This window comes from Mustela nigripes, chromosome 11, assembly GCF_022355385.1.
Source record: "Mustela nigripes isolate SB6536 chromosome 11, MUSNIG.SB6536, whole genome shotgun sequence".
NCBI lineage: Eukaryota > Metazoa > Chordata > Mammalia > Carnivora > Mustelidae > Mustela > Mustela nigripes.
In genome coordinates, this window is record NC_081567.1 from 1,243,245 (window position 1) to 1,271,224 (window position 27,980).

At 61.4% G+C, this 27,980-nt stretch overlaps 1 protein-coding gene across 5 annotated transcripts in view; it reads right to left on the reverse strand.

Moving 5' to 3' along the window:
• The window catches only part of MAD1L1 (mitotic arrest deficient 1 like 1), a 313,102-nt gene that overhangs the window by 17,868 nt on the left and 267,254 nt on the right, over window positions 1-27,980 (reverse strand). For all 5 annotated transcript variants that reach the window (XM_059414286.1, XM_059414287.1, XM_059414290.1 and 2 more), the window contains one exon: window positions 25,016-25,206. In XM_059414286.1, coding sequence (XP_059270269.1) covers window positions 25,016-25,206 — 191 coding nt within the window. The remainder of the gene's footprint in view (window positions 1-25,015; window positions 25,207-27,980) is intronic.

A 27,980-nucleotide genomic window follows, 5' to 3' on the forward strand; every position in this document is an offset into this window, starting at 1 on the left:
TGGAGATGCACGAAGGTGTGGGAGGGTCTGGCTTCCTGCCTGGGAATTGCCCTAAGAGGTCCCGATGGGGGAAAGGGAGATGGGCCCTGACTTGGGGCAACATGGCTTTGGGGCCAGGGTAGTGTGAACAGTGCAGGCCTGTGCCATGCTGGCCACCGGGGCCACTCTCTGTGGACACAGGGTATGAGAGTGGTGTGTACGAGAAAAAGGGCTCCCGCAGGCCCGGCCTTGGAGACAAGCAATGACCCTTGAAGCAAGGAACAGCATGCTTTGATGTAGAAAACACCAGTTAGTTTTCCAGCAGAGCATGCGACCTTAAGGGGATCTAATTTCCCGGACAACCTGGCAAGGTGCTGGCTCTCTGACTCCCACCAGCCTCCACCTGAACTCTGCCCACGCAGGAGTTGGGCCGAGGCCACCCTCCCAGGCAGAGCCGCTCCTGGACGGGAGCCCGCAGCGAGCACTGCACCCACTCCTCTTATGTCCAAGTTCTGTTCTTGCTGCCGGGTAGTCAGAGCCGCAGGGCAGAGACTGAGCCTCGGGCCGCTCAGAGGAGGTGACTCCTGGAGCCAGTGTCCTGACAGAAAGGTGGAGGGACCTGGTGACAGTGCTCCTGGGTGACAATGAACACAGGCCAGGCCCAAGCAGATGGCCGGCAGGTGGAGGGGTCACGTGCTGTCCCCTCTGCCAGAGCTGGGGGCTCGAGCAGCACTGGGGAGGACCACTCATCACAAGCACCCTGGTCAATACCTGGCACCAGCCCTGAGACACCTACAGACCCAGGGCCAGGACGAGTCCCTGGCAACTCCAGGAAAGTGTCCCTGAGTCCCAGGCTTCTCTGGCTGGAAGGGCCAGAGGCAGGCCAGTGCTGGACGGCCTCCACGGGCGCCAAGGCACAGAGCAGGGGCAGATGGCAGTGGGTGCCTCCCTCTCTGGTGTCAGCTGCCCGGCACGTGGAAGCACCCGTAAGTGCCACCGTGGCCTCCACCATGCCGAGTAACAAGGGCGAGGAGCGTGTGTTCCCCGTGCTCCAGGATAAGATCACAAATTTGAAAGGATCTCTTGGCAAGTCACACATTAGCGAACGCAGTGAGCCCAGCGAGCAGAGCCAGGACTAGAAGCTGGGCAAGACCGGCATGAGGAAAGGCACCTAGGTGCCCCCCCAACCCCCAAGTGCGCACAGACCTCCCCAGTGCTCTCGGCCAGTCCACACTCCAGGAAACTCAGGGAACCCGCCCCCCTAAGGACTCGAGAGAGCGAGTGAGCGAGTGAATGCATGCACGGAGGAGTGGGTGGCTGAACGAGTGAGCGAGGAAGTGCGTGAACGGATGAGTGGGTTGGTGAGCGAGTGAGCGAGTGAATGGACGAGCAGGTGGGTGAGCGAGCGAGTGAGTGTGTGAACCGAGGAGCGGGTGGGTGAGCGAGTGAGTGTGTGAACCGAGGAGCTGGTAGTGGGCAAGCGAGCCAGTGCCTGAAGGATGAATGCAGGAACTGGGGAACTCACACACACTCTCTCGAGTGCTTCCTGGCAACAGAGTGGGACAGGTCAAGGAGGTGCAGCTGGGCTGTTCAGGAGTGCTGTGGGGGGTGCGGGGAGGGGCTCCAAGGTGCCTGAGTGGAGGGCCGGGCCAGCAGATGTGCTCCGGAAAACCTCCAGGCTGAGAGCGGGCACCCCCTGTCCTGCAGTGAGACTCCGTGTCTACCGTCGCCATGTCCGCTGGCCTGGGAGGGCCCACGGGGACAACTGACATCCCTGGGGGGCCGCAGCCCCAGGTGCCCCCAGCCCAGAACCTCCAGTCGGGGAGAGGCTGAGGGCGACTGCCTGGGCTCTGGGGTCCCCCAGGGGCAGATGGGGGGTGGGCAGCTCGGCAGGATGCCCCAGCCCGGCAGGGAGCCGACATTTGAGAGCAATCCGGGTGACACTGTGTGATTTAAAAGTTAATTAAACTGAGTGGTACAAAGTCTAACAGCCCCAGGTGTTTATTTCCAAAGAGCATTTGGAAGGAAAAGGGGAAATCTAATAAAAAGCTTTGTGAGGCATTGCATTAGGAAGTAATCACATCGCTAAATCACCGGCCTCTGCAGTGGGCCTCCTGATGCCTGCGCTCTGTCCCTGCCCCTGCCTCCCCCCACCCCCCCCACCCCATGACCCTTCTGGCCCAGAGAGGGTGCTGCAGCTAGGCCTGCCCCAGCAGCACCCTCCAGGGGCGGCCGTGTGTGTGTGTGAGTTCCCCAGTTCCTGCATTCATCCTTCAGGCACTGGCTCGCTTGCCCACTACCAGCTCCTCGGTTCACACACTCACTCGCTCACCCACCCGCTCCTCGGTTCACACACTCACTCGCTCGCTCACCCACCTGCTCGTCCATTCACTCGCTCACTCGCTCACCAACCCACTCATCCGTTCACGCACTTCCTCGCTCACTCGTTCACCCACCCGCTCCTCCGTGCACGCATTCACTCGCTCACTCGCTCTCTCGTTCCTCTGCTCGCTGGCTCACCGGCGCACATCTCTCTCCACACGCTTGTTCCCTCACTCCCGCATCCCTGCCCTGAGCACTGGCCAGACCACCGCGGGAGGTGGAGGGGAGCATGCAGGCCCCACTGGGACGCCCAGGGTCACATCTGTCAACCACAGAGCAGGAGGCAGCATTTGGGGTGAGACCCCAAGGATGGGGTCTCATTTGGGGTGAGACCCCAGGAAGCAGCATTTGGGGTGAGACCCGCAAGGATGTGTGGGGTCAGAGGCATACGTGGGGGATTCCAGGCCCACAGGGACCTCGTGTGCTGTCTGGTCCAGACGGCCACCTCCTGTGGATGGCGCTGACCCTGCATGGGCAATGTCCTGACAGGGAGCTCACCACCTCACAGGGCCACCAGTGTGTGTCACCGGCTGCAAGCTGCCACCCTGGACATCCAGTCTGCCCACAGACGGTACAGAGATGGTGGGAAGTCTGAACTGGGGCTGGGCTGCCCGGCTGCCCACACAGAGCTGCACAGGAAGCCCGTTGCCCTGCTCAGCACCTGCCCCAGGCCTGCTGGGGTGGGCGCCCTACTCACATTAATTAAGACAGAGTAAACAACAGTGTTTTGAAAAATGCATGTTTCTATGTGATTGCTTTTTTTAATTGGTTGGTTTAACATTTGAAATTTGATTTAATTTCAACTTGATTTTCCTCACCATGGGGTCAGGCTTGGAGCCGGGGAAGTCATTACCGGAGCACCTGTCATCAGTGGCGGGGACCCTGGAGCACGTGAACCCCATCCCTGGGTGTCACTGTCAGCTGATACCAGGGCGGTGGCACTCGGAGTGAAGGGGGCAGGAGGAGGCCGCTGCAGGGGTCTGTCCTCATGGTTTCCCCCTCCTCCAGGGCCCAGGCTCCTGGGGTGTCTGCACCCACCAGGACAGACCCACACACCCTTCCCGCCCACTCTTGAGCTAATGGGGGACTCCGGGCAGCTGTAGGTGCTGACCAGTTCATGGGCAGCCTGTCCTGTGTGGGAGCCACCTATCAGCTGAGGTGTCTGTGAGGTGACACAGGGCTGGGGCGGCCATGATGGCCTCAGGCAGGAAGCTGGCCTGGAGCGGAGGGCAATCCACTCGCTGTGGCAGGCAGCCCGGCCCTGCACCCTCTGAGCCTCATCTCCTCCTAACACAACAGAGGCTGGGTCCACCTGGGAGCCCAGCGGGAGGACAGCATGACACATGCATCCAAAGAGCCCAGGAACTCTGCCAGCTGGGGATGTGCACTAACAGCAGCTATATCACGCTCCTGGTGCCTCCCCATGCCCCAAGGGCACCAGAGGGCAACCAGCCATCCCCTCTGCTCCAACTGCTCCCCCCCCACAGTCCCACACTACGGGCAGAAATGTCATGTGCCACACTCTCCAGCCATGTGTTCTCTACACATGTTCCATGTTTTCCCATCTCATGTCTGCAGGTGCTAGGTCCTCTGCCTTTGTAATGGGATCCTTGTAAGGCCCTTCTCAAGAGCTGCCTCAAAACCTGATGCTCCTGTGAAACCTCCCAGAACCTTCAGACAGAATGAGCTACCTCCTCATTTATTCATTCCTTATCTACCCAACCAACTACCATCTGTCTGTCCATCCATCCACTGACTCACTCACCCATCCACTGTCCGTCCATCCACTCACCCATTCATCATCTGTCTGTCCATCTGCTCACCCATCCACCATCTATCCGTCCATCCAACCACTCACTCATCCATCATTTATCTGTCCATCCATCCACTCACCCACCCATCTGTCCATCCATCCACTGACTCACTCATCCATCCACCATCTTGTCTGTCCAATCCGTCCATCCATTCACTCACCCATTCATCCATATCTATCTGTCCATCCATCCATCCACCCATCAGTCCATCCATCCATCCACTCACCCATTCATCTACCACCTGTCCATCCATCCACTCACCCATCTGCCTACCATCTGTCCATCCACACAATCTGTTTGTCCACTCACCCATCCATCCATCTACTCCTCCATCTACCCCTGGTCTGTCTGTCCATCCTGGCTGCTGGCTCCCACTCTGGCCCTGGCACCCATAGGCTTCCCCCTTCCCTGCCCAGTAGGTCCTGGTTTGGTTTAAATGGTGCATTTTGCAGAGACCAGCTCTGGTAGCACGTATCCCATCACATCACCAAGGACTCGGGCTGGCCCCTGCTCCTCTCCCTGGTTTTATTTCCTGGAGGCTGTCTGGCTACCTGTGTGGTTTTCAGCCATGCAGCCACTGCCCAGCATGGGCCAAGAGCACATGACCAGAAGCCCAAATGTCTATGGCCTCTGGCCCTGTGTTCCATGGAGCCTCTGAACCGTACTTCTGGAAGCCTGATGGGGAAGAGGGGCTCCCCAACCTCCACAGGCATGTGGGGATACCGCTCACACTAAACTCACATGGCAATGTCCCTGTCCACGCAGCACCCATGTGGACACCAGGGTTACCCTGTCTGCCCATGTGCATCTGCCTCACATGTCAGACCCACCGCTGAGCCCCTTGTCATGCACTGTGCTTGCCTTTGAAGGCCTCCCTTCCTCCATGCCAGCCTGCCCAGCCCATCCCGATGGCATGCTCCACCCTCCGCCCACCTCGGATGCCGCCTGACTGCCCCCCTCCCCCAGCAGCCCCATCAGCCTGCCTCCCTCGACTTCACCGCTCTGCCCTGTCCATACATCCTCCTTGGAGCTGATGGTCCACGGGCCTCACATGTGCTCCCCGCAGCCTGTCCTGAGGCAGGACTGCGATGTCCTGGCTGTAGCCGCAGGTGTGGGCCTGGAGTGGGCGTGCAGCAGGTGCTCAGAGTGTCGACGGGAAAGAGTCATCACCGAGGAGAGGGGAAGAGTTCTGGGTCTCAGAACACCCAACAGACACCTGCTAATGTCCCTGACCAAGTCCCCCGGCCCCATCCGGACTCAGTCCAGTGAGAGCTGCTGCTTGGAAGCTGAGCTCAGGGAAGGAAGGGCCCCAGCCCGGCACCTGTAAGCTGCGCCCACAGCCACGACACACGGCCAGCAAGCTCTACCCACGTGCCAGACACACACGTCACGGCAGCTCTGCTCGCTGCAGCTGAAGAACGCACACAACCAGAATGACCACCAACAGACAGATAAACGAGACGTGGTCACACACACTGCAGTGTCACTAGACCCTGACAAAGGAACGCTGTGCTCAGCCCTGCTACACGTGAACCAACCCCAACAGTCTGACGCGCACGAGAGAAGCCGGACACACGGGGGTGCGTCAGGGGCTTGCTGACGTGAAATGTCCAAGGGCAGAAAGGGTGCTGGGTGCTGGGGCTAGGGGAAGGGGACAGAAGCGGGGCATGTGGACACACCACCCGGGGGAAAGGCTCACGCATCACCACGAATACCCTACTAACAGTCCTGGGTCGCCCACCTGAAAAGGGTGGGTTTTGCGGTAAGTGAATCACATCTCAGAGACACCCCATGTGGGCGCGAGGAATTTGCTGGGGTTACTTCAGCAGACAGACCCGTATTCTGGAACAGAGGCCAGCAAAACCACAGCGTGGGGGCCAAACCCGCCATCAGCATCTCGTAGGTAAAGCTCGATCGGCACACGGCTGTGGTCGGTTACGTGCTCATCTGGGACTGCTGGTGCCGGACCCCAGCGTGGCCCAGCAGTGGTGATGGGGAAACGTGTGGCCTGCAAAGATCCATATCTTCACTAGCGGGTCCTTCATAACTTCGTCAACCCCCACCACGCGTGCTCTCAAGGGACAAGCCCCCCCTCCCCAGACAAGCCTCCTGAGGGAAGAGAAGCTGGGGCGTGTGTTGGGGTGCACCCGTCACAAGGCCTCAGGCCCGGGGCAGTGTGGGGCCAGCACCTGGGCTGGGGCGCCCTCCCCGCAGCCAACTCGGAGTGTTCCCTGAGCAAGACAGACACTGCCTTGCACTCTGGTGCCAGCGGCCTCACCATGACAAGGTGCACCTTGTCCCAGGTAAGCATGTTCCCATTACTGTCTACAGAAGGGGAAGGGCTGGGAGGCAGGACAGGGTACCCTGGATGACACATGGAGCTCCTCGGAAGACAGAAGCCACCTGAAGCCCAGACCTTCCAGGGGCCTGTTGCAGGCGACAGCAGGCCCCCTTCTCTTCTACCAACCCAGGGCCCAGGCTCTGTGTGGGAGGCACTGAGGCACTCAACCTGGGGGAGAAGGACTGGAACTTGGGGTGCACCCTTTCCTCCCTGAGTTGCCTGGGCTAACGTGATACGGCCACCACAGCCAATGTCATGAGATCTGTGGGTGTGACAGACTTCCTGGGGAGACCTGCCTGGGGTTGGCCCTGCTCCAGAGGCCATACCAGAGGGAGAGGGTGGGTGAGTGAGATAGAGCGCAGCATGGCGTGGGGCCACGGAACAAGAAACTGGGCTGCCTGGTGGCAGGGGACAGAGTCAGTGAAGAGCAGTGACCGGGAGGGCTGTCCTGGGGCAGCCCCCTGGCCTCCCAGCTCTGCCCAGGACCTTGGTGGCCAGCCGGGCAATGGAAGTGACAGCGAGGAGGGGAGATGCCCCCACGGTGAGGCAGCTTGCTCCTGGCCACCCCAGGCCCCCAGGTGGCAGGTGCCATGCTCCATGGTGCCCAGTTCGGGCAGCAGGGCCATGGAGGTCTCGGGACACCCTGCCTGCTCGGCCCCACGTGCCTGGCACTCTCCTTGGGAAAGCAGCTTTCGTGTTATTCACAGTGGTGGTGTGGGGGTGGGGGCAGACAGGAAGACGCGGCTCTACGACTCGACTCAGGGTCAGCGGAGACCTGAGCAGGGCACTGGGTTAACACCAGTGCCGCGCCAGGAAGCCGGCCCTCCCGGTCACCAGAAGCTGTGCGCACCAGCTCCCGGAGGAACAGCCTCCACAAACTGTGATGTGAACTAATTACGTTTGCACAGTTAATCAGGGCCGGCTGCCTCAGAGACGCGGCGTCCACAGACGCGGAGACGGGCCGCAGGGACACAGGGCAATGGGTCTAGCACGTCAGCCCTCCTGCCTGCACGTCCGCTCAGACACAGAGGCCCAGGCCCAGGCCGCTGGCAATGCTCCCGCACCAGGGTCTTGGTGGCTCCAGGAGCCAGACGCGGGCTTCCAGGGACCCGCAAGCGCCCTGGGACCACTGGTCCAGCCTAGCTGTGTGATAGCACCTCCTACAGGCACCCCTGTGACGGGCACCAGGGGCCAGCCGGGGGTACCGCTGGTGGGGTTGACAGGAGCTGCTGCCGCAGGATGACAAATATTGGGGGGATGGACCTGTGTGCGAGGCCCAGAAGGGAGGTGGGGCCAGAGCGCCCGATCTGGTCCCTTGGGACTTGCTAACAGTCACCTAGACTGAAGCAGGACCTAGGTGTGGCCTCCAATCTGTGATTCCCCAGTGCCCGGCGAACCCCAAGAGGGGCCCTAACCGCAATTCTTCCCCCTGCCCTGGCTGTTCCTTGTCCCTAGCACCGCGGTAGGGAACGGAAGTAAAGGACGGTCATGGACAAGAGCCCCTCACTGAGGGCCAGCGGATAGGGGTATGAGCACAGGCCAGCCATCAGCTCCCGATGTAAACCAGTCACTAATGAAGACAGAATTCCACCCATGTAGAAAGGCACTGCCCAGATAAGAATCACACAGTTAAGACACCATCTCCCATAAGGAGAAGCAACACTTGCTTGAAGAAATCCTCGGTCCAAGTCCTTCGGGCGCTGTCCTGCTCTGTGGCCCTGCCTGAAGGGGCAGGGGTGAGCCGAAGGGTCCTTCCTGGTTCTTCTAAGTCAGGGTCATGACCCTTCTGTGGCCCTGAGGGGGTGGGCAGTGGCAGAACTGGGATGAAAGCCCCACCTCCTGCAGGACCGAATTAGCCAGAACCTTCCAGATCCGTATGGCTCCTCGCTCAGGCTCCTTCTCCCTCCAATGCTTGGCAGCTCTTGAGGACAGCCTGGGCTTCCCTGGCCTCTGATCCTGTGCCACGCCCTCCCGTCTGTCTTCAACAGCCAATGCTGAAGGCGATGTGTCCATGAGACCTCCCCATGCTGTGAGCAGCCCCCCGACACAGCTGCCCCTGTGATGCGCTCAGGACCCTTCTCCAGCCCTGGCCTGTGTCCGCACAAAGAGCCCGCACGGTGCTGATGGCCATGGTGGTGGAGCAGAGAGCTGAACCTGCACGTGGAAGACACACTAGGCAGGGCTTGCTGTGCACTCAGCTGCCAGCCCACCCTTGGTGTGTTGGGGACACCCCGTGCAGATGGGTGCTCTGTGGTGCCAGGGCCTGGACACAAAGGACCTAGAAACAGTGACTGGTCACAGTGGCGCTGATCTCTGGCGCACATGGCGCAGAGGGTCCTGGGGGGAAACACGTCAGACCGGTTTGGGGGTGTCTGCTATGGACTGATGTGTCATGCCTAGATGTACAGGCTAAAGCCTAACCCCACTATTGGGGTGCCAGGAGATCAGGAGGGGTGTCAGTGCCCCTACAGAGACCTAGGGGAGCCCCCTAACCCCTCCCGCCGTCAGAGGGCCTGCTCCCAGCTTCCGTGGCCTCAGCGTGTGGCCACCTGGCTGAAGGGTGACCCCTGCAGCATGTGGTTGAGCCGGGGGGCCTAAGAGTGTCCACCGCTGCCAGCACCAATGATTCTCCCTGCGAGCCGTGGCCCTGCCCTCTGGCTTGTGGTGCTGGTCAGGGCCTCTCCCTGCCCGGCTGCCAGGCCCGGCCGCACTCTCGAGGCCCAGTACCTCAGTGGGGCTGGCACCCCAAAGCGGGCAGACAGGCACAGGCAGCAGGGGCATGCAGCTGACGCATGAGGCTGGCGGAAACCTTGCTCTGCGTGCTGCTCTGATGTCCCCTCCTCCGGTTTCTGTCACAAGACGTCAACGCCACCCTGGAAATGGCAACTTGACCACACATAACCCCTCCCAGCAGTGGAGGGGGGACTCAGGGAGCCGGTCACAGGTGCAGAAACCAGCACAGCCCTGGCCTGCCTCCGCTCTGCAGACCATGCTGGGCGTCATCAGGCCACCCCTTCACAGGTGCAAAGCTGAGGATGGGTGGCTGGTTGGGGAGCCAGAGCAACCGCCTGGCTGAGTGGCCACCGGGGGCCGGCTTGAGGGCTGGTGGCCAATTACTAGAGCGGCGCCCCATCCCCTGTGGCCCCTTGGTGAGGCCACATGAAGCCCACCCTTTGTGGGTCAAATGTTGGAGGCCCCGCTGACCTTCAGCCAGTGGTGAGACAGCAGCTGGCCCAGGCGCCATGCCACCAAGCTGGACAGGCACCCTCCTGCCCCATGCAGTCAGCAGTAAGGCCTACGGGGACAGGGCCGTGACCCCTCACTCCCAATCATGATGCACGCGTTCCCATGGTTCTCCCAAATCCAGAATCCTGGGGGTCTAGCCACCAGAGCCATGGCCTTCGCTGGACACAGGTGCTCTGGGATGCTGCCCAGGCCGGCCAGGGAATGCACAGCCCTAGGCTGAGGTTGTCATTGTGGGCATCACTCACTGCCCTGGGCATCCCTTCCCTGAGCCACAAGGAGCTGCACATGATCACTGTTAGCTCATGACTACGTTTCCACACTGTCGGCTTCTGTGGCAGTCACCCCTTGCTGCTGGGAAGGGGGGCTGCTCCAACAGCTGCACCTGAGTTCTGGGTGGCCCCCCACTCCTGGCGGGCTACTGCTCCCATTTCCAGACCTTGCCATGGGGGCAGCCCTGGGCCTGGCCATGGTGTGCCTGCACCCAGCTGTGCACACAGGGTCCCCTTCTTGTGGACCTTGTGTTCCTGGGGTCCCTACGAGGCCCACTTCAACATCCCCTTGCTCCTCAGAGCTCCGGGGCACCTTGCATGGGCTCACACAGAGGCTGGGATTTGGAGGAAGGCAGATGTGGATCCAGAACACAACCGGTTGTCTGCCTGCCCCCACCTCCCGCCACACCGGCAGATTCTTAGTCCCTAGCCCCAGGCGTGAAGGCTGGGAGCGCACAGACACACGGGGACCTGCCCCGGGAGAGGAAGCACGCCGGGAGGAACAGATGGTACAGGCAACGCTCACCTGGAAGGTGTCAGGTGCTACAGACACAGCGAGCCAGTGGGGATGTGCTGGGGGGGTGGGGAGTCGGGCAGAACCCCGACAGGCACCGGTGGAGAGGGTGGAGGCTCCTGGGGAGCCTGGCGTGTGTGTCGCTTAGGCATCTGCTTTCTAGGGAGCACCAGTGGGTTTGAAGGAGGCCACGGATGGATGGACCAGTCTGGGCTGCAGCAGGCGGCCATGTGGCGGGAGCCCTGGGTGTGGTGAAAGCGCTGGGGTGGCCACAGCTCCAAAGTCCCAAGGAGGTGACGGCATTCTATCTCTGATAGGTGTCTCCCACACTGCTCCCCCCAAGCGCTGGACAGCCCGTGGTTCTACAGGAGGCCACCTGGGGCACAGCACGGGCATGACGTGCTCACGGTATGACGTGCTCACGGCGGGGAACGGTGGCGGTGTTCACTCGCGGTTTGATGTGCTTCCATGCCCACACTTGCCATTGGTGGCCATGGCACTGGGCATGTGCCCTTCATATGGCTCTGCTAACGCGTTGGACAGACCATGCAGTAGCAGTCAATTTCATGTCAGCCCTGAGGATGCACGGCGCCCAGCAGGGCCTCCCCTCCCCCCAGGACGAGGCTTGCACTCATCTCTGGCGTCCTGCTGCCCTTATCCTTGGGCTTCAGGGAGCAGTGTAGGTTCAGCAGGCAGACGGTGTCCCTGAGTGACGACCAGCGCTAGGCCTTGTTGGCGCCCAAGCCTGGCCCCGAGGGGAGGTGTGGTCAGAGACGGCACTGTGCTGAGTTAACGAGACGTCAGAGTGAACAGTCAATCCCAGCAGCCAGGGGCAGAGACTGTGTCCCCAGAGAGAAAGTCAACACCTGCCCCGGGGGGGACGGCCCTGGCCTCTGATCTACAACCCCGCTCATCCCGAGGTCAAAGTCAGGAGAGGAAGGGCCCTACCCAGTCCCCACAGGATGTGGTGGCCTGGGGGGAGGCGGAGCTAGGAGGAGAGCCTTGGGTGGACAGACCATGCCAATCCTGGCTCAGTGCCTTCTGCCTGGAGCCTCAGTTTCCCTGTTCCTGGGGGTGTGGAGGCAGCTGCGTCTCCAGTGCAGTTCTGAGGACTAAGGAGAAGCCGTGGGCAGGGAACAGAGATCATGGCCCCACACAGGCCAGGGCGCCCCTCGGGCTCTCCATGGCTGGGGGTCTCCCACTGTGGAGAAAAGCAGCCCAGATGCAGTCACTCAGGGGCGGGGAGCTGCTGCCTCCAGAGGGGTCAGGAGGGTGCCCAAGGAGTGTAGCCCTGGGGCTGTGTCCCTGAGGAAGACATACACTGCCATCAGGCAGAGAAGGGACACAGAGGAGCAGGCATGGTGGCAGGATAGTGCAGTGTTTGGGGGAACAGGATGCTGTGCCAGGCAAAGGCCCTGGGGTCTGCGGCATGGGGAGTTGGCCGGCCCTCTGGGGCTGGGGGTGGTTTCTGGTTAGAAGTCACTAAGCACCAATGAAAGGCCCAGCCTGCCAAACGCTGGGCTGACATCTGCCCCGGCCACAGGGTCACGTCGTTGTGTTCCTTCATGACACGGGCTCTTGCTTAGATCTCTCTCTGAAGAGAACAAAACCCACAAGCCCAATCCCTCAGGAACACCTCTATGTTAACCTCCCAAGGGGACCCTTAAACGCCCCGGGAAGCCCGTCGGGGTACATGTGTGTTGTGGGAACGGGGGCAGCACCTGTGCCAGATGCTTGAAGTTCAAGGATGGAGGATGTCTGGGAGGTGCGTGGAACTTGGTTTGGGGCCAGTTCACTCCTCTCGGAACACCCCATGTGTGCTGGGCACATGAGGGGCCATGGGGACAGACCTGGGACCTAGAAGGGTTCCCATGTCCACTCCTGCCATTAGCAGGTAGAGAAGGGCAGGCCTGGGCCTCAGTGTTCCCGACTTGCTGGCTGGACCCGGACCCCTGCCTGCAGATAGGAAGACTTGGCCAGCGAGCGGACAGCAGGGCGCTGATGGGGGCTCATGGAGGCACTCAGAGTGGGGGTGCAGGTGACTGTCCCATTGTGTGGCAAGGGCCACTGTGCTGAGTGGGCCAGGAAGCAGTGTTGGGAGCCTGAGCAGGCTGGGGAGGGAGGCTCTGGGGGAGAGCAGAAGCTCCCCCACCACGTGGCCAGGGCACATCTCTAGGGGCAGGTGGAGGGGAGGGCTGGCCCTCTGATCCTGACAATGCAGGAGTGTCCACACAGTGTACAGGCCACGTGTGCCTCCCTTAAAAACTAAGAGGGGTACTGAGCTGCTCTCACAAATCAACATCACCCAGGGCTGGTGGCTATTCACTGACCGCCTGGGGGGCTCAGGCATGGGGCTGCCTAGGGAGAACATCTCACGCCATGCCACCTGCTACCCGCCCAGGAGCAGAAGGCTCGGGACCCCGCAGTCTCTGTCCTGCTGTGACGAGCACAGGAGAGGACCCATGGCCCTCCTCCTCTGCAGGTAGGCTGGGCAAGTACGAGCGGGCGAGTCCCCAGGCATCCAGTAACCAGGCCCCTGTCTGGGGAAGGCCCCTCCCTTCCTGCTGCACCCCAGCTCTGAGCAACACGGCAGGCCTGCCCATGCCTGCGCTGCGATCTGTGCTCGTGGCTGAGGCTGACGGCTTGTGGGAAGCAGGAGCCGGCAGACCAAGGGGAAATTGCCACGGAGAACAGGTCAGTTTGGGGGACACCGTGGGCAGGTCTGAACCTCAGTCTCACAGCCTCGCGGCTGCTCAGAGCATGAATGTGGGCAAAGGCAGGGGCTTCCCCACGTGGGGCGGGGGGCCAAGTGCAAGAAAGGTTCGCGGAGGCAGAGATCTCTCCAGGAAAACCCCCAGCAGGGGTGACACGACTCTGGTTACGACGGATTACGTGTGCCCGGGTGGTACATGGTTCACACACACACAGGGACGGATCATGCGCGACACATGCTGCACAGGCTGGCCTGTGCCTCCCAGCTTCGGGGCTGGAGCCTCTAAGGAGGAAGTTAAGGTAGACCGAGGTCATGAGAGTAGGCCCCAATCCACCAGGCCTGGTGTCCTCCCCTGGGAAGGGGGGAGACGCCGCGGACCCACGGTGCCCCCGTCTGGCACGCGCCCGGAGGACATGCCACGTGAGACACAAAGTGGAGGTGGGAGGACGCGCTCAGCAGCCGAGCCGCCAGCTCCATGGCCGGTGCCGGGGGTGCTGAGCTGACTGTGCCCCGTGTCCACAGCTGTCTTATTTGGTACAAACCCGCCAGGCAGCAGCCACTCAAGCCCCGACATGTGCTGTGGGCTGTGCTCTCGTGTGTGTGCGTGGGGGGCTGTGGGGCAGGCACGGTGGGCATGGCAAGGCCTTCACCCCGGCCTGCTGCTCAGGCTTCCATAAGCCAGCACTGCGGTGCCCTCTCCGGGGGCAGGGCCAGCTCGGTCCGCTGCTATCCACCCCGCGCGCTCCATGGGACCCTGTGCACTGGCCCAAACCCTTGTGCCACCCTGTCGCTGTGCCATGAGGCCCTCCTGCCCCACTCCTCTGCTCCCCGCACCTGCCTGCTATCACGGTGCCCCTACCAAGTGCTCAGACTGTCCTAGCTGATGGTACAGAGCCCGAGTGCTGCTGTGGAATAATGGGGAGCAGGTGGCGGCAGGCTTCGGGGGCTCATGGGGATTCTCGATGCTGATCTTTACTTTCATACATTTAAAATTTTCCCAAGTGAGAAGTGAAAAGAGCAACGATCAGACCCCCCTGAGGAAAACAGAGGCCACTACTCCCCTGGCCCATCTGTTGCCCTGGGAGGTCTGTGGGACGAGCTGCTGCAGCTCCCGGAGGGCGGGGCCCACGGCATCTGTGCGGCCAGGGAGAGCATGCGTGGGGACGGTCCGTCGGCATGCTGTCCCGCCTCGAGTGACCTTCTGCACACCCAGGCCCAAGGCACTTCCGGGGAGGGAAGGAGACACGGGATACATGCGGAGAGAGACCGTGTCTGTGTGTAATCTCAGGGGTGATCGGAGCCCCCAGAGCCCACCCTGCTGTGTGCTGACTGGTCTTCTTAAAACATGAACTGGGGACGTCCACGAGGGCATTGGAACCAGAGCTGCCTTCATGTGGTAAACGACTAGAGAAAATGGATGAAATACACACAACTGTGCACAGATGCGGGAAAGCAGCTGCAGCAGCCCCAGAGAAAGGAGGCACGTGAGGGGCCCCTCACTGGGTGGGTGGCTGGCCCAGCGGCCCTGAGGAGCCAGGCCCTGTAGGCCAGAGCCCACGCAGGACGGAGCAGAGCAGGAGAACTCCGTGACCTGGGAAGGCCCCCAGGGTGCACAGGGCCTCACTGACCAGAGAGGAGTTTCCGGTGGGCATCCAGGCCTTTACCAGAGACCCCGGAAGGCGAAGGTCTCAGCAGCAGCATCTAAGCAGCCTGAGAATAAAAGCAAACTAGTGAGCTCTGAGCACGCTTGAATACCGGCCTCCAAAAGAGCCAGGTGACCAACTTGCCAGCCAGAAAAAGGCCACTGCTGATCAGAGGAAGACACTCAAGCACGCCATGTTCAGGAAGTGCAGCAAGTTAGGAAGCATGCAGAAAAGGCGACTGTGACCGGTAACTGAGAGACATGTCCGCCAACAGGAAGAGGCTCAGAAATGAGGCAATCAGCACAGCAGGCCCTGAACGCGGCAGTGACGAATAAGTTCTCGGTTCATAAGACATGGACACGGTGAGCATGAGGCGAGTGGCCCTGATGATCCTGCCTCCTGGCCCTCCCGTCCTGGAGAGTCGCCTCCTATGCGGTCCCCTCACAGAGACGGCAGCAGCGATGGCCCCGTCCGAAGCTACGTAAGTCACCCCGTCCTACTCCACAGGCATCGAGCAGTCCCCAAGAGCGCAATGTGGCGAGCCGTGAAGCTTCCTGCCAGGAGCTGCACGGTGTGTCAGCAGGATGTGTGTGCCCCCTCAGCCTCCTGCCTGGGCGGAAGCCCAAGGGCACCCCTGACACAACACTCGCGGGGCCCTGGCCCTCAGACACTGGGACGTGACAGGCGCTTTTTGCTCTAAGGGATTTGTTACAGGCGAACGGGTAACCGAAACGGGGGTGACAGTGACCTACGAGAAAAGAACCGAATGGGTCTGTTGGATATGACAAACACAGCATCTGAGACAAAAAACTTACCGTATGAGGCACACAGCAGATGAGCAGCTCCCAGAGAACAGGTCACTGAACCGGAAGATGGAGCGACAGAGACTATCCAAACCAAGACACGGAAACACAAGCACACAGCCAAGTGACACCAAGTGACTTTCTGGGAGTGGGGCCAGAGCTCCTGGAGAGGCACAGGAGCAGCACATGAAGAATGACAGCCTGGACTGTTTGAATCTGGTGAACTATGACACCACAAACCCAAGGAGCCACTGGACCACAGCGAAGCGAGCACAGAAAAAAATCCCACAAGCAGCCTAAGGCCAGGAGACCAGGTCCACAGGGCGAGGCCAGATCACCAGCCTCGCAGGTCCTCTGGGTGTCCAGGGGCTCAGCCCCTCGTGGGCCCCGGCACTCACTGTGGCAGATGAAGGTGGTGGTGTTCAGGGGGTGGTTGACAGTCCGACAGTCCGCAGAGCGTGAGAGACCCAGACTGACTCCCAGCCTGACTCTCCCCCAAGAACAGGAGCTGCGGTGTGCTTGGGTTCTCCAGCGATGCTGCCTAGGGACCCGAGGCACAAGGATGTCCCTGGGGGACAGGCCTCTGAGGTTGAGTGGAGAATGCATCTCCTGGGGCCTCATCTGGAGGTGTGACCCCCCCCCCCCAACCTAGCCAACACCGTCTTGCCACAGTGAGCAGACCAGCAGACGGACTGGAGGACCAGGCTAACCATCTGAGCACAAAGGAACACCCGAATCAATGAAGGCAGGACCACAAACAGTTCCTCACGGGACTGTTGAGCCCGTCACTGGGATGAACATTTAACCGGGTAGAAAATGCTCATAATCTGGCGTTGAACAGAGCGGGAGACAAAACTCCGTGTTTTGGGCCCGCTTCACCAGGAAACACACACGAACAGAAGCGGGCTGCTGACCAGCCCACGCTGCCCCCGGACACGGGGTCCCACGTGGTGAGAGTTACCCTGCAGGCCCAGCTATACTTGGATAGGGTTCCCACAGCTGCTTATACGATCAGGACCCAGGCCTCTGTGTGGCCACCAGGCAAGCATGGCCACCAGCGAGGAAGGAGGCATGAGTCCAGGTGGCGGCCCCAGGGGAGGCAGGGGCTCACCTCGCTGTGAACGTGGACTACACGCTCTGCTCACCACCCCTCCCCCTCACGCTCCTGTGCTTACGCCCTAATAGTCCACTTAAGCCCTCAGCCCCTGTCTTAAAAATCTCTTGAATGAGCTCCTGATGCTCTCGGAGAGCCGACATGCTGCCCTAGCTGCCAAGGTGCTGTGTGCCCCAGGCCCTGCTCCTCATCTGCCTCCCCTTAAGCCCCCTCCAAAATCCCTGGGATCTAGCCCCAGAGCCTTATTTCAGTTTTGAGGATACCTGGGCCCCCTTGGCCACAGGGCCTTTGCATAAGCTGCTGGAGTTGAAACCAGGTCTTCCTTTGCACTGTGCTGATCACAGTGTGAGGGTCCCCTGTCTGCTGGAAGGACATGGCCCATCTGCTTGGGAAGAAGCTATCATCCCAAGAAATCACCAGCCTTTCCCGAATGTGTCTTGTAACCAGAAAGGCAGCACTGTACACCAAGTCAGCCAGCTCTTTACTCATGTTCATGAATTTTCTTCCGAATGTTGGGAGCCTTTCCTCATCCAGAACTGAGGGCTGTGTCCTGGGATCCCAGCTGCTGTCCAGTCCCCCCACCCCAGGAGGGTGGACACCAGAAGGCGCAGGCTCTGGCTTAGGCATCATCCAGGTTAGCCTAAGCCTGGCCTCTCCTCCTGAGGCCCCAGGGACAAGTATGTCTGGGCAGAGGGGGCTTGGGGGCCACAGTGCACTCCACACGACTACTCGGACACTCTAGGTCACCCTGATTCCTGAGCCTGCTCAGCTGAAGAAATGAGAAAGGTTTTGAAGTCAGCATGTATTCAAACCAACTCTATTTGAAATTCAGGGGACCCAAAAAAGGCAAATTCAAATTAAAGTGTCTATCTAGACTTCATTGTTACAGCAGGAGATTGGAATGCTCCACGAGTAGCTTTCTTCCGACAGGAGCCTGTGCGTGGTCTCGACCGCCTGTCAGGGGAGGGAGCGAAGGAGAAACAGCACAGCTCCCCCCCTCCCCCGGGCCTCCCACGCAGGAGCCCTGTTACTTCTCCACTGCCTGGCGGGGCCACATCAATGCCCAGGCCCACCCACCATTCTCCCGCAACCAGGCCTCCATCGGCACAAAGCGAGGGCAAAGCCGGGAGCCACAAGGGAGGAGAGCTGGTGGGACTAAGCCATGTTCCTCCCAGGAGCAGCTGCATTCTACTGTCAGGGGCTCTCTGTCCAAGCCAGCAGGAGCCCCCTCCCCACGCCGGGCAGCCCACACACCACACACCATAGCCTCAACACCAGGAAGGGCGGCTCCCGCTGCCCCATATCCCCTAACATCCCCCAACAGGCAAGGCTCCCCTGCCAGGAGGTGGGGACGGAAGATCAGGTTCACCCAGCAAGGTCTGAGTGCCCTTAGGGTCCTTTTCTCCTCTCCTTTAAAAATCTGAGAAAACAGAGCAAACCCCCTTCTCCCGCGATTACTCAGCTTAGAAATGGATACTCCAACTCTGATTGTAGGATCTGATTTGAAGCAACTGGACAGGGAAGGGACTGAGGAGTTGGTGGGGGAGGGCAGGCATCCCACACGGGTGGGGACAGGAGAGCTGCAGTGGACCAAGGCCAGGCTGTGCCTGCCCTGTGTCCAACAGGCCTGAGCAGCCCCGGGCAGGATGTTCTCGTGTGCGGGTGAAAGTGCTGGGACACTGGTTCCTGCAAGCTCACCCTTCAACCCGCTCTCTCCTACTACTGGGGCGTCTCTGCCGTAGGATCTGGGACTCCTGCATGGGAAGACAGCAACACGGGAAGTGGCCTGTGTCAGCCAGACACTGCACACGGACAGTGGGAACCCCCTCCCGCTGCCGAAACACCATCAGACCATCAGGCCCACAGCAACCAACGCAGAACTCATGGCGGGGAGTGGGGCATGTCCCCAGGCAGCCTCAGAGAGACGTGCACCCAGCTTCAGACCGGCTCCTCTCCTGACACGAGGCCCTGGCATGGGGCTGCACTGTGGGGCTGTTTTCGGGTCAGTACCTAACAAAGGGAGCTGTCCCTGGGGCACAAGGGGCAGCTCCTGCTCCCAGAAGCCCCCCTTCCTCCTCCTGTAGCCAAGAGCTATTGGTGTGGCAACTGCAAGGCCCACTAGGCCTGTGCCAGCAAGATGACGCCACATGGACATCGCCCCACGGCATGAGCTTCTCACCTCACCACGGCCTTGTCCAAATCCCTTCTCTTGCTTGGCCCAACCTCCCCGCCTCCGGACAGGGCAGCACTACATCTCCCCAGCCTGGCTCTGGCCTCTTTCCCTGCCTCTGCTGATCCACAGCAATTGCTCCCACGTGAGGCAATCTCTGCAGTGGGTGGCCCTGTCCTTGGTGCCACAGGAGGCTGCCGGCCTGTCTCTGCCCATCGGATAGGGGTCCCCTGGCAACGGTGCCAGCCAGGCCCAATGGGGCTGGTGTGAGCCAGGGCGGTGGAGGGAGGCTGTGCTCTGTGGATGATGGGGCACGGGGGAAGGCCAGAGCTGCTCTACTGATTCACGAGGCTGCCCTACAAGCAGAAGAGGCTGCAGGCACAGGGGACAAAGAAGAAAGCTCCGTCGGGGAACAGCACGGCCTGCGCAGGCCCCAGCCACAGCCAGGGTGTGGGGACAGAACAGCCACGAGGGCTGGGGTGGGGCCGGTGGCAGCCATACACCCAGTCCCTTCTGGGGGCAAGCTGGGCAGACACAGGGGGCTCAGCCTGAGCCTACGTCCCCTCAACAATGGACGACCTTGGGCAGGACCGGCTCTGCTCCTCCCCGGGGCCCAAAAAGCGGGCATCTGCTGGCAGAGGACCGGAGGGGGCAGGCCCCAGGTCCGTGGAGGTGCAGGGAGGCTGCCGGGGCCCAGCAGGCAGGTCCCAAGGGGTAGCAAGAAGCAGTGTGGCCCACACGCCCACCCAAGGGAGAAAGCCCACTGTCATGACTGCGCGGTAGGAGCGAGGTATGAGCCCCCGTGGCTCCTCCAGCAGCTGCGGGACACACATGACCTCTGATGGGCGCCCAGGCTGCTCTTCTACGGGAGAGGCAGGGAACTGCTCACAGAGGCCCGTCTGTACCTTGGCCTTGGCCCCAGGACAGGCACCAAGCCCTATGCGCACGTGCCTGCGGGGACTGTGTGTGACGCTGTAAGATCTTCTCAGCGCTGAGTGCCAAGAACCACACGCTCCAGAGGGCCGGGTTCCTTCCCACACGTGGTCCGTGGACCCTGTTGTGAGGACCTCTGAGGCCGAGTTGGCCATCAGGTGCACACAGAGGAAGGGGAGGCTCACAGAGGCGAAGCCCTGTGAATGTCCCATACAGCCCAGGGGAGGCATGATGACAGTCACATTCCATAGCTCTGACCCCAAGTCTGGCGCCATTCATAACACAACAGGGGCCATCCCTGCAGCCCAAAGGGTCACTTCCATCTAGAGACACTCCCCCACTGTAAGCTCTGGGCCCACACCAGAGAGGCCAGAGCCTCAGCCGAGGTGCACCCCGTCAGAGGAGGTGCACTGCCCAGGAGACCCACAGCATAAAGCGAGCTGGAGGCCAACACACTGCCTGCCACCTGACCTCGGTCTCCACTGCTCTGGGACCCTCAAGAGACTGCCTTCCTGCCCAGCTGCTTGGGGGGCCCGGCCTCTGCAGAGATGTTCCCAGGGGCCAGGTGGAGAGGCAGGCACTGGAGGAGCCCAGACAGGTCCTACTTCTCAGGGAGGCCACGCCTGAGCGGGGTTGTGAAGGCCGGCTGACCCAGACATGTGAAAGCGAAGGAAGAAGCCCCATCCCCAAACACTGGTCAGCAGATGGGAGGGCAAGGCGGTCCTCAGACAGCACTGGGGCAAGGCTCGGGGAGCGGGCTGCCACCAGTGTGCCTCCAAGCCCCAAAACAGAGCCCAGAGGGGAGGGATGTCCCCACACGAGCCAGACTTCTCCTGGGGGCGCCTGGACCCACACAAGCAAGCATGAGGGAAGGGTGCTGCCCACACTCCCAGGGAGCACTGCACGGCAGCAGGTCGGCCCCTGGCAGGTTCCTGTAGTCCCCGCGTCCCCAGAGCCCTCGCTGTGGCAAGTGGAGTCACTCTGGAGTTTCAGGTCCCGGCCCGCACGGGGTGTGCACTGTGGTCCTACCCGGCCTCCACTGGCGCACGCTGCCACATGCCCTGGACAGACGGGAGACCCCAGGACAGCAGGCGAGCCCTGGACGTGGCTATGCAGCCTTCGAGCCACTCTGCCGCGGCCAGTAAGCTGGGTTCTGCCTTAGCGGCCGGCCCCAACACCATCCCCAGGGCCAGGCCGAGAGGACATCACACGCCGCACAGCAACCCTGACCACAGCTGGACCACACAGGGCGTTGGCACGAGACTCAGCTGCCGTCGTCACCAACCTCGTCTCCTCCCTGCAACAGGGCCTTCTTCCAGGAGGCGGGCCGGAGGGCTCCTGAACCACAGCCACACAGAATGACAGGCCACAGAAACCAGGGCTCTGGCTGGTCCTGGGAGCTCACAGGCCCCTGCACTGGCACGAGGGAGAGCCGGCTTTGCTCTGGGGCAGGTGTGTGTGTGTATGTGTGCGCGCACATGCACACAGCCAGGCTGGGCCAGAGCTCCTGCCTTCCTCAGAGTGGTGGCCCCAGGCTGGGCAGCTTCCCCGCACACAGCCGGTATGTCCGGACCGCTGGCGCCATGTGTCCTTGCACAGAGCGCGCGGGTGAGCCTGAGCCTCAGTCACGGCGGCGCACAGCTGCGGAGCCCGCTCAGCTGGGACGGTGCTCAGCTATTTCCAACTCTGCCTCGGGCCCCTTCCTGCCTGAAAAATCACTTGGGAAAATAAAATACCATAAAGCAAAGGGGCCAGAAGGCTATGCCTCAATGTGACCCCTCTCCAGCCTGATTCCACCACCACCGCTGTGGGAGTCTGCCATCAGACCCCAGATGGCAGGGCCCCAACACCTCATGGGGGCCGCTGGGCCACCCTGTCTCTCGGGCCCATCTCTGTCTGGCAGCTGCTCACGCTCAGGACTGCCAGCCCATAGAGAAGACTGCCCTGCTGCCCCACTGAAGGGGCAGCCCTGCACTGGCGAAGCCCTTCTGACCCCGGGGCGCATCCAGACTGAGCTCACCACTGTGCATGGGGAAGCTGAGTCCCACGGGTGCAGTGACCCTGCCAAGGGCTCCAGGGCCCCTCACATCCCTTCTTGGGATCCTGGAAGCCAGTGAGTGTCTGCAGAGGGTCGGTCTGCCTTCTACTTAGCTTCTTACACTCTCTCCCCCATCTGTCTGTCCTCAGCGAGCACCCTGCCCATGCCAGGCCCTGAGCGGGGAAGTAGGCAGAGAACAGGGTGGGATGGGGTATCCTGTCCCTCGACGGTGAGCAGGCAAAGGTAACAGGTGATCAGCAGTCGATCAGAGTGCCGGGTTAGAGCACTCCTGACAGGCCAGGCAGCTCCAGCCACGGGCCCCACAGCCCTTGGCCCAGAGGAAGCTCAGAGGCTCAGTGTCGTCGGTGTCCGGGAGGCCTTTGGCCGAGCATGTGAATGCACGCACACACCTCCGGAGGGTCTGTGGAGACTGCCCGCTGTGGGCTAGCTGCTCCCCACAGCCCAGCACTTCCTGCCAGCAGAGTCACAGGGGAGACGGGGCCACCACGGAGGCAGCCTGGGGCCCTGCAGCATGCAAGCAGCAGCCACCTCTCCAGGCCCTACCCAGCACTGCCCAAGGTGTGGCAGCTGGTGCCAGGGTACCGTCCCTCAGGACACTGGGGAGCGTGTCTATAGACAGAAGGCTGAGCCAGCCAAGAGGACAGACCCCACACACCCACCCAACCCCTCCCGTGGGGTGGCCCATGAGCTACGAGGAAGGCCCCACATGGATGTGCCCCGAGCAGCGGGTGCCCGCGTGTGTGTGAGCAGCAGGGGGAAGCTTCAGTGGAAGAGTGAGGGAGGAGCCGGGGTCGCCTTGGGGGTGAGGGATGGGGGACTGAGGCTGGCAGGCCCTCACGGCCACATCGGGGAGCCCAAGAGGCAGGTTCGTGTCCCGTGCAGGATGAGGACACTGGCTGGGCGGGGCAGGGTGGGCTTCACCGGCAGAACGGAGGGAAGAGTCCCTCAGTCAGACCCACAAAGGGGTCCAATGTAGGGCCCAGGGCCCACGCTGGAATCCTGGGGACTTACAGCCTCGCCCTGAAGGGAGAGACGCACATTCCGGGCAGGAAGGGTGTGTCTGGGGCCCCTAGCTGGCCCCAGATCCCTGTCCCTCTGTTTTACCCAACATCGCTTCCCATCCTTTCTAAAGAGCCAGGATGAGAAAGACAAAACCCACCATCCGTTCCTGCCCACACAGCACCAGGCACCATGGGGTGACGGGGGTGAAGAGACTGCACACGATAAGAAAACCAGTGTCCTTGGCAAAGCTGGACTTCCAGGGGACCAAGACACAGGAAGGCAGGTAGCCCACCTGTCCAGAGCCATCCGCGAGGAGCTGGACTGGCTCCCGACCAGCAGGGCCCCGTGACAGGCATGAGAAGACTCTGCCTCCATGCCCTGATGGGGGTCTGATGCCCTGTTGGGGGTCTGGGTAGGGGGAAGCCTGTGCCTGTGCCTATCACATGCAGATGTCCATGCACATGTGCACACATGTACGCTCCTGGGCTCTGTTTCCTGGGACGCCCCCACACCCCCATCCCATCCCAGGAGGCCGCGCAGCGCCAGCTGAAGGAGATCCTGACCCACTAGTCGCACTCTCTCAGCTGCCTGGCCTGCGGCCATCCTCCACGTGGGCCACCGGGGCATCTAGGGGAATGCCTGAGAGCAGAATACAGGAGGGAGTGCCCCCTGCCGACCGGTCAGGGACTGCCCTGTCCTGTGTCTGGGTCCCCTGCTCTGTGTAGAGGCAGTGAGGCTAGACAAGGACACGGAAATCACCAGGCCCGTTCCATGGATCCACCCCCAAGATTTCCATAGACAAATGAGAGAAACGGCTCCTGCTTCCAGCCAGTCCTCCCCATATCCTGATGCTCAGGAGGGCTGGGAGCTGCCCTAAAGACTGGGCATGGAGAGCAGGCGCCCGTGCTTCCAGGACTCTGCAAAGCTACTGGAAAGACTCTGTGCACGCCACCAGCCTGGCGGGCCCCTGCTGTACCAAGCCCTGGCCAGAGCTGGGACAGGGTGCACATGCCTATGCGGGGGTGCTGAGCACAGTCAGGCCTCAGGCATGGGCGAGAGCTGAAGGTGGGGAGGGACAACAGACCATCGGTGGGGGGCGGCAGAGGCTCGGGGGGATGGCAGAGCGTCTGAGGGATGGCAGAGAGTTGAGAGGGGGACGGCAGAGGGTCTGGGGGGAATAGCAGACTGTTGCGGGGGGCCGCCAGAGAGTGGGGAAGGGGAAGGGCAGAGGGTCGGAGGGGGGGGATGGAGGACTGGGGGGGATGGCAGAGGGTCTGGTGGGGGGCATGGCAGAGGGCCTGGGGGTCTGACAGTGACTTCTGCCTATCTCCACTCTGTGGTGGCTGCCCAGAGCAAATTGTACATCTTTGTTAATTTACTTAACGTTTAAAAGAAACCGTGGTATTTCTACAAGATATGAAACAATGATCAGCAATGCCGAGTTCTCCCAAGATGCGGGACATCACACAGGAGTGAAGTACGTTTCTGACAGTTTACACAGACACCTATTGTGTCCTGTCCAGAACTGCACCCTGGCAGCATCTCCAGAGAGAGAGTCTGGGACCAACACGGGTCACGCAGTTCCCGCCCTCCTGTGAGCTGGGGGTCCCAGCCCTGGCCTCACCAGCAAGCCCGAGTGCATGTCCCACAGAGTCCCACGGAGGGAAGGTCCCTCTCCTGTCCTGCAGTGCAGCACGCTGGCCTTGGCCATGGTCCAGTCCTGAGGCGCCTCCCTGGCCCAGCACGGACCCTCACCCCATTACTCCAGCTGTCCCCTGAGCACGGCTGGTGTGGGCTGCCCAGGGCCTCATTACCCTCTCCCTCCCAGCACACAGGGACGGCCGACAGCCAGAGGCAGCCAGATCAGGGCCTGGTGCTTCCTGCAAAGAGTCCCTGGGGGGCAGGGCAGAGCTGGGGGTGGCTGAGAGTCAGGAGATGCCCCTGGCCCGGGCCCCTGCACACACACAGTGAGTCTGATCCCGCACACACGCCATCGTCCAGCAGCGCAAACAGCGGGTCCCGGCAGGCCCTACCTTGAAGATGAGGCAGTCGGCTTTGTGCTCGGCGTACATGGACGTCAGCCGGTACTGGTTCTCTGTCGTGATGTCAATCTGGTAGCCAGTGAGTGCATAGCAGACTTTCCGGAACTCCTGGATCTTAGTCTGAAAGACCTCCTTGAGCCGCTGGTTCTTCAACTCGGCGCTCTCCACCTGCTTCCTCAGCTCTGAGGGGGAGAGGAGAGGAGGTGAGCCTGCAAGCCGGGGTGGCAGCAGGGGGCCAGAGCTCCAGGCAGAGGGTCCAGGAAGCTGGACAGGCCACCCATGTCAGCGAGCCCCAGCGTGTGCGCTGTCTGGGAGTGAAGAGCGTGGGCTGTAAGCAGTCTGCGCTTGTGCCTCCACAGAGAGCAGGGTTCTGAATGCCAGACCCCCTCCAGGCTTTGAGCCCCGATTCCACCCCTGGCCTGGTCCCTTCCTGAAGAACAACCAGGGCACACGGAAGCTGGCCCAGGTCGGGATGTGGGGGGTGCAGGGACCAGCCCCTGGCCACAGCCCTCAGGCAGGAGCGCTCTCTGACCAGGGACGCAGGCCTGGCCTCCAGCCCTGGTTCCCCCCACGTATCTGCAGCCATGTTCTTGCCAAGGGGCCAACGCCCACCCACATGGGCCAGGACGGAAAAGCGCTGAGTGGAGGGGGGTCTTTGAGAAGAGATGCCTTAGAGACTCATGACCATGTTCCCTGGGGTTCCCCTGGCACCCGGAGACAAGGCCACCAGGTAGTCAGGCCCCTCGGCCCCCTTAGCCCCCATGTGGCTCTAGCAGCGCCATTCAGGGCAGAGGCCCCTGGGCCCACCCATCATTCCCACCACAGTCTAGGGCTGTGCAGGAGAAGATGCTGTGCCAAGTGCAAAGCCATCGGGAGGCTACACAGCAATTACCACGGTTCTGTCCCCCATGGTGCCTTCCCAGTATTGAAAGCTCGTTACCCCCCCCCCCCATTCATTAGTGAGGCTGGCTCTCCTCGAACACCAGTGTAGCCTCTGAAACCAGGAGCTTCCCAGTGGTCCTGTCTGGAGCTGATGCCCCTGGGCCAGAGAGGAGTCCCCTGGCCAAGGGCGTGTTTGGAAACCCCCAAGCCTCAGAGCCCTGCCCATCGTGATGGGGACGGCAGCTCCTTGTTCTCAGACCGACACCCAGGCCCAGGCCTGTCAACCACCAGCTTCCTGGCGGGGCTGAGAGCAGGTGGTCCAGTTGGACAGCTTAACATGAGCAGATGTGGGCAGGGTCATTTCCTGGAGGAGGTGACGGGGATAGGGGACAGGAAGCCTGCCTTCTGGGGCGGGAAACCCACTGCAGACCCTGTACCCGCTCTGCCCTTCCTGACCTGCAGCCTCAAGGCCCTCCCCCTGCAGCTCCTGGGTACGAATCAGGCACACAGCCGTCTCCAGAGGTGTCCACACGAGGACAAAGCCGGACCCCACGGGACCCTAAGGGGCCATAGTGAAGTGCGGTGTGCTTCAGGCCATACCACCGATGAAGGGAGCCCAACAGCCATACACAGGCTCCCACAGGCTCTGCGGCTGCCTCAAGGCCCCAGGGAGGGTGCGGGTTCTCTGCTTTCCAAACAAGGGCCTGTGGGATTAAGAGCTTGGCCACGGGCACCTAGCACAGGGAGGCCTTCTGCCCCAGGCCAAGCTCTCGACAGCCCCCTGCCCCTCACATGCTCCAGGTGGTGCCAGGCCTGTGAGCACAGATCCTCTGTCTCGTCTGCACTGCCCGTGCCTCTGCTAGCAGCCTGGGGCCGGCCACATTCTTGCTCTGAATGCGGCTCCCTGCTACCAGAGCACAGCAGCTTCTGGCCTCTCCGCCAAACATATCCATCCCCATGCCCTGCCCTCACTTGCCCCCCATCCAACACACGGTGCCGATGGCCCTGGCGGACACTGTCCTTCTGGAGCAGCGCGCCTCTCCACTGGGACTTGGGCACGGAGCCCTGGATTAATCAAGTAATCAGACTATGAAATCCAAGGGGGTAATTGGCGGCTCTGACCCCACACTCCTCCCTGTGTCTCTCGGCCAGCCCACTGAGGATGGGTCCGCCAGCGGGAGGAAAGCCCACTCCACCAGGGAAAATCCACTGACCGAGGTTCTGAGGCAATATTTCACCCCTGTCAGAGGCTGCACGGCCTTTAATGGATCGCAGATGTCCACAGGGAAAATTAAATCTTGGTAATAACAGAGCCTGACCTTGGAGAAGGTAGGAGCCCCTTTGTCCACAGGCACCAAAATGCTGTCCTTTCCAGAGTTCATGGACTCCCATGAGTAGACAGGGCTCGGATCAGGAACGATGAGCCTGGCCACCTGCCAGGTACCCCTGGGAGGGGCACCCAGGTGCCAGGACCACACGCCAGGCAGCACGCACACCCTACCCCACATAGCCTGCTCAACAGCATGAAGTAAGTCCCCCATCACCCTCTGACAGGCAAAAGCAGGGGTGCCTGGGTCGGGGCGGGGGAGTCGCCGCAAGGTCCCACAGGCCGTCAGAGGTCTAAAGAGGGCTCTGACCCCGGCCTGCCTGGTGCGGGTCAGGCGAGAGACAGCCGCTCTCCAGTGAAGTCACCTTAACGTGGCGTGTTCAGGAGGGACACTCTGAGTTCTGGCTGTGACTCAGGGCAGAGCAAAGACGGTGCTCTGACCTCCCCCTTACTCTGCTGTTCAATTGCTTATATAAACGTGAATGAATAATTCACATGATGGTTTGGATTAAATAAATAAAAGATGTGCCTTTTGCCTTGGAAATGCCATTGCTCTGATGCAGGCTCTCCTCGGGAGCGAGCGGCGCTTTCCTCTGGGCGGGTTTGGTGGCCTGTGCATGTGGCACTCATGAGATGCTCCTCCACGTCCCAGAGACCAAGAGCCCGAGACCCCAGGACCTGTGGGGACCACATTCTGCATCCACATGCAGGTACCCTGCCACAGCCATCCCCAGCGCCAGGCCTGCT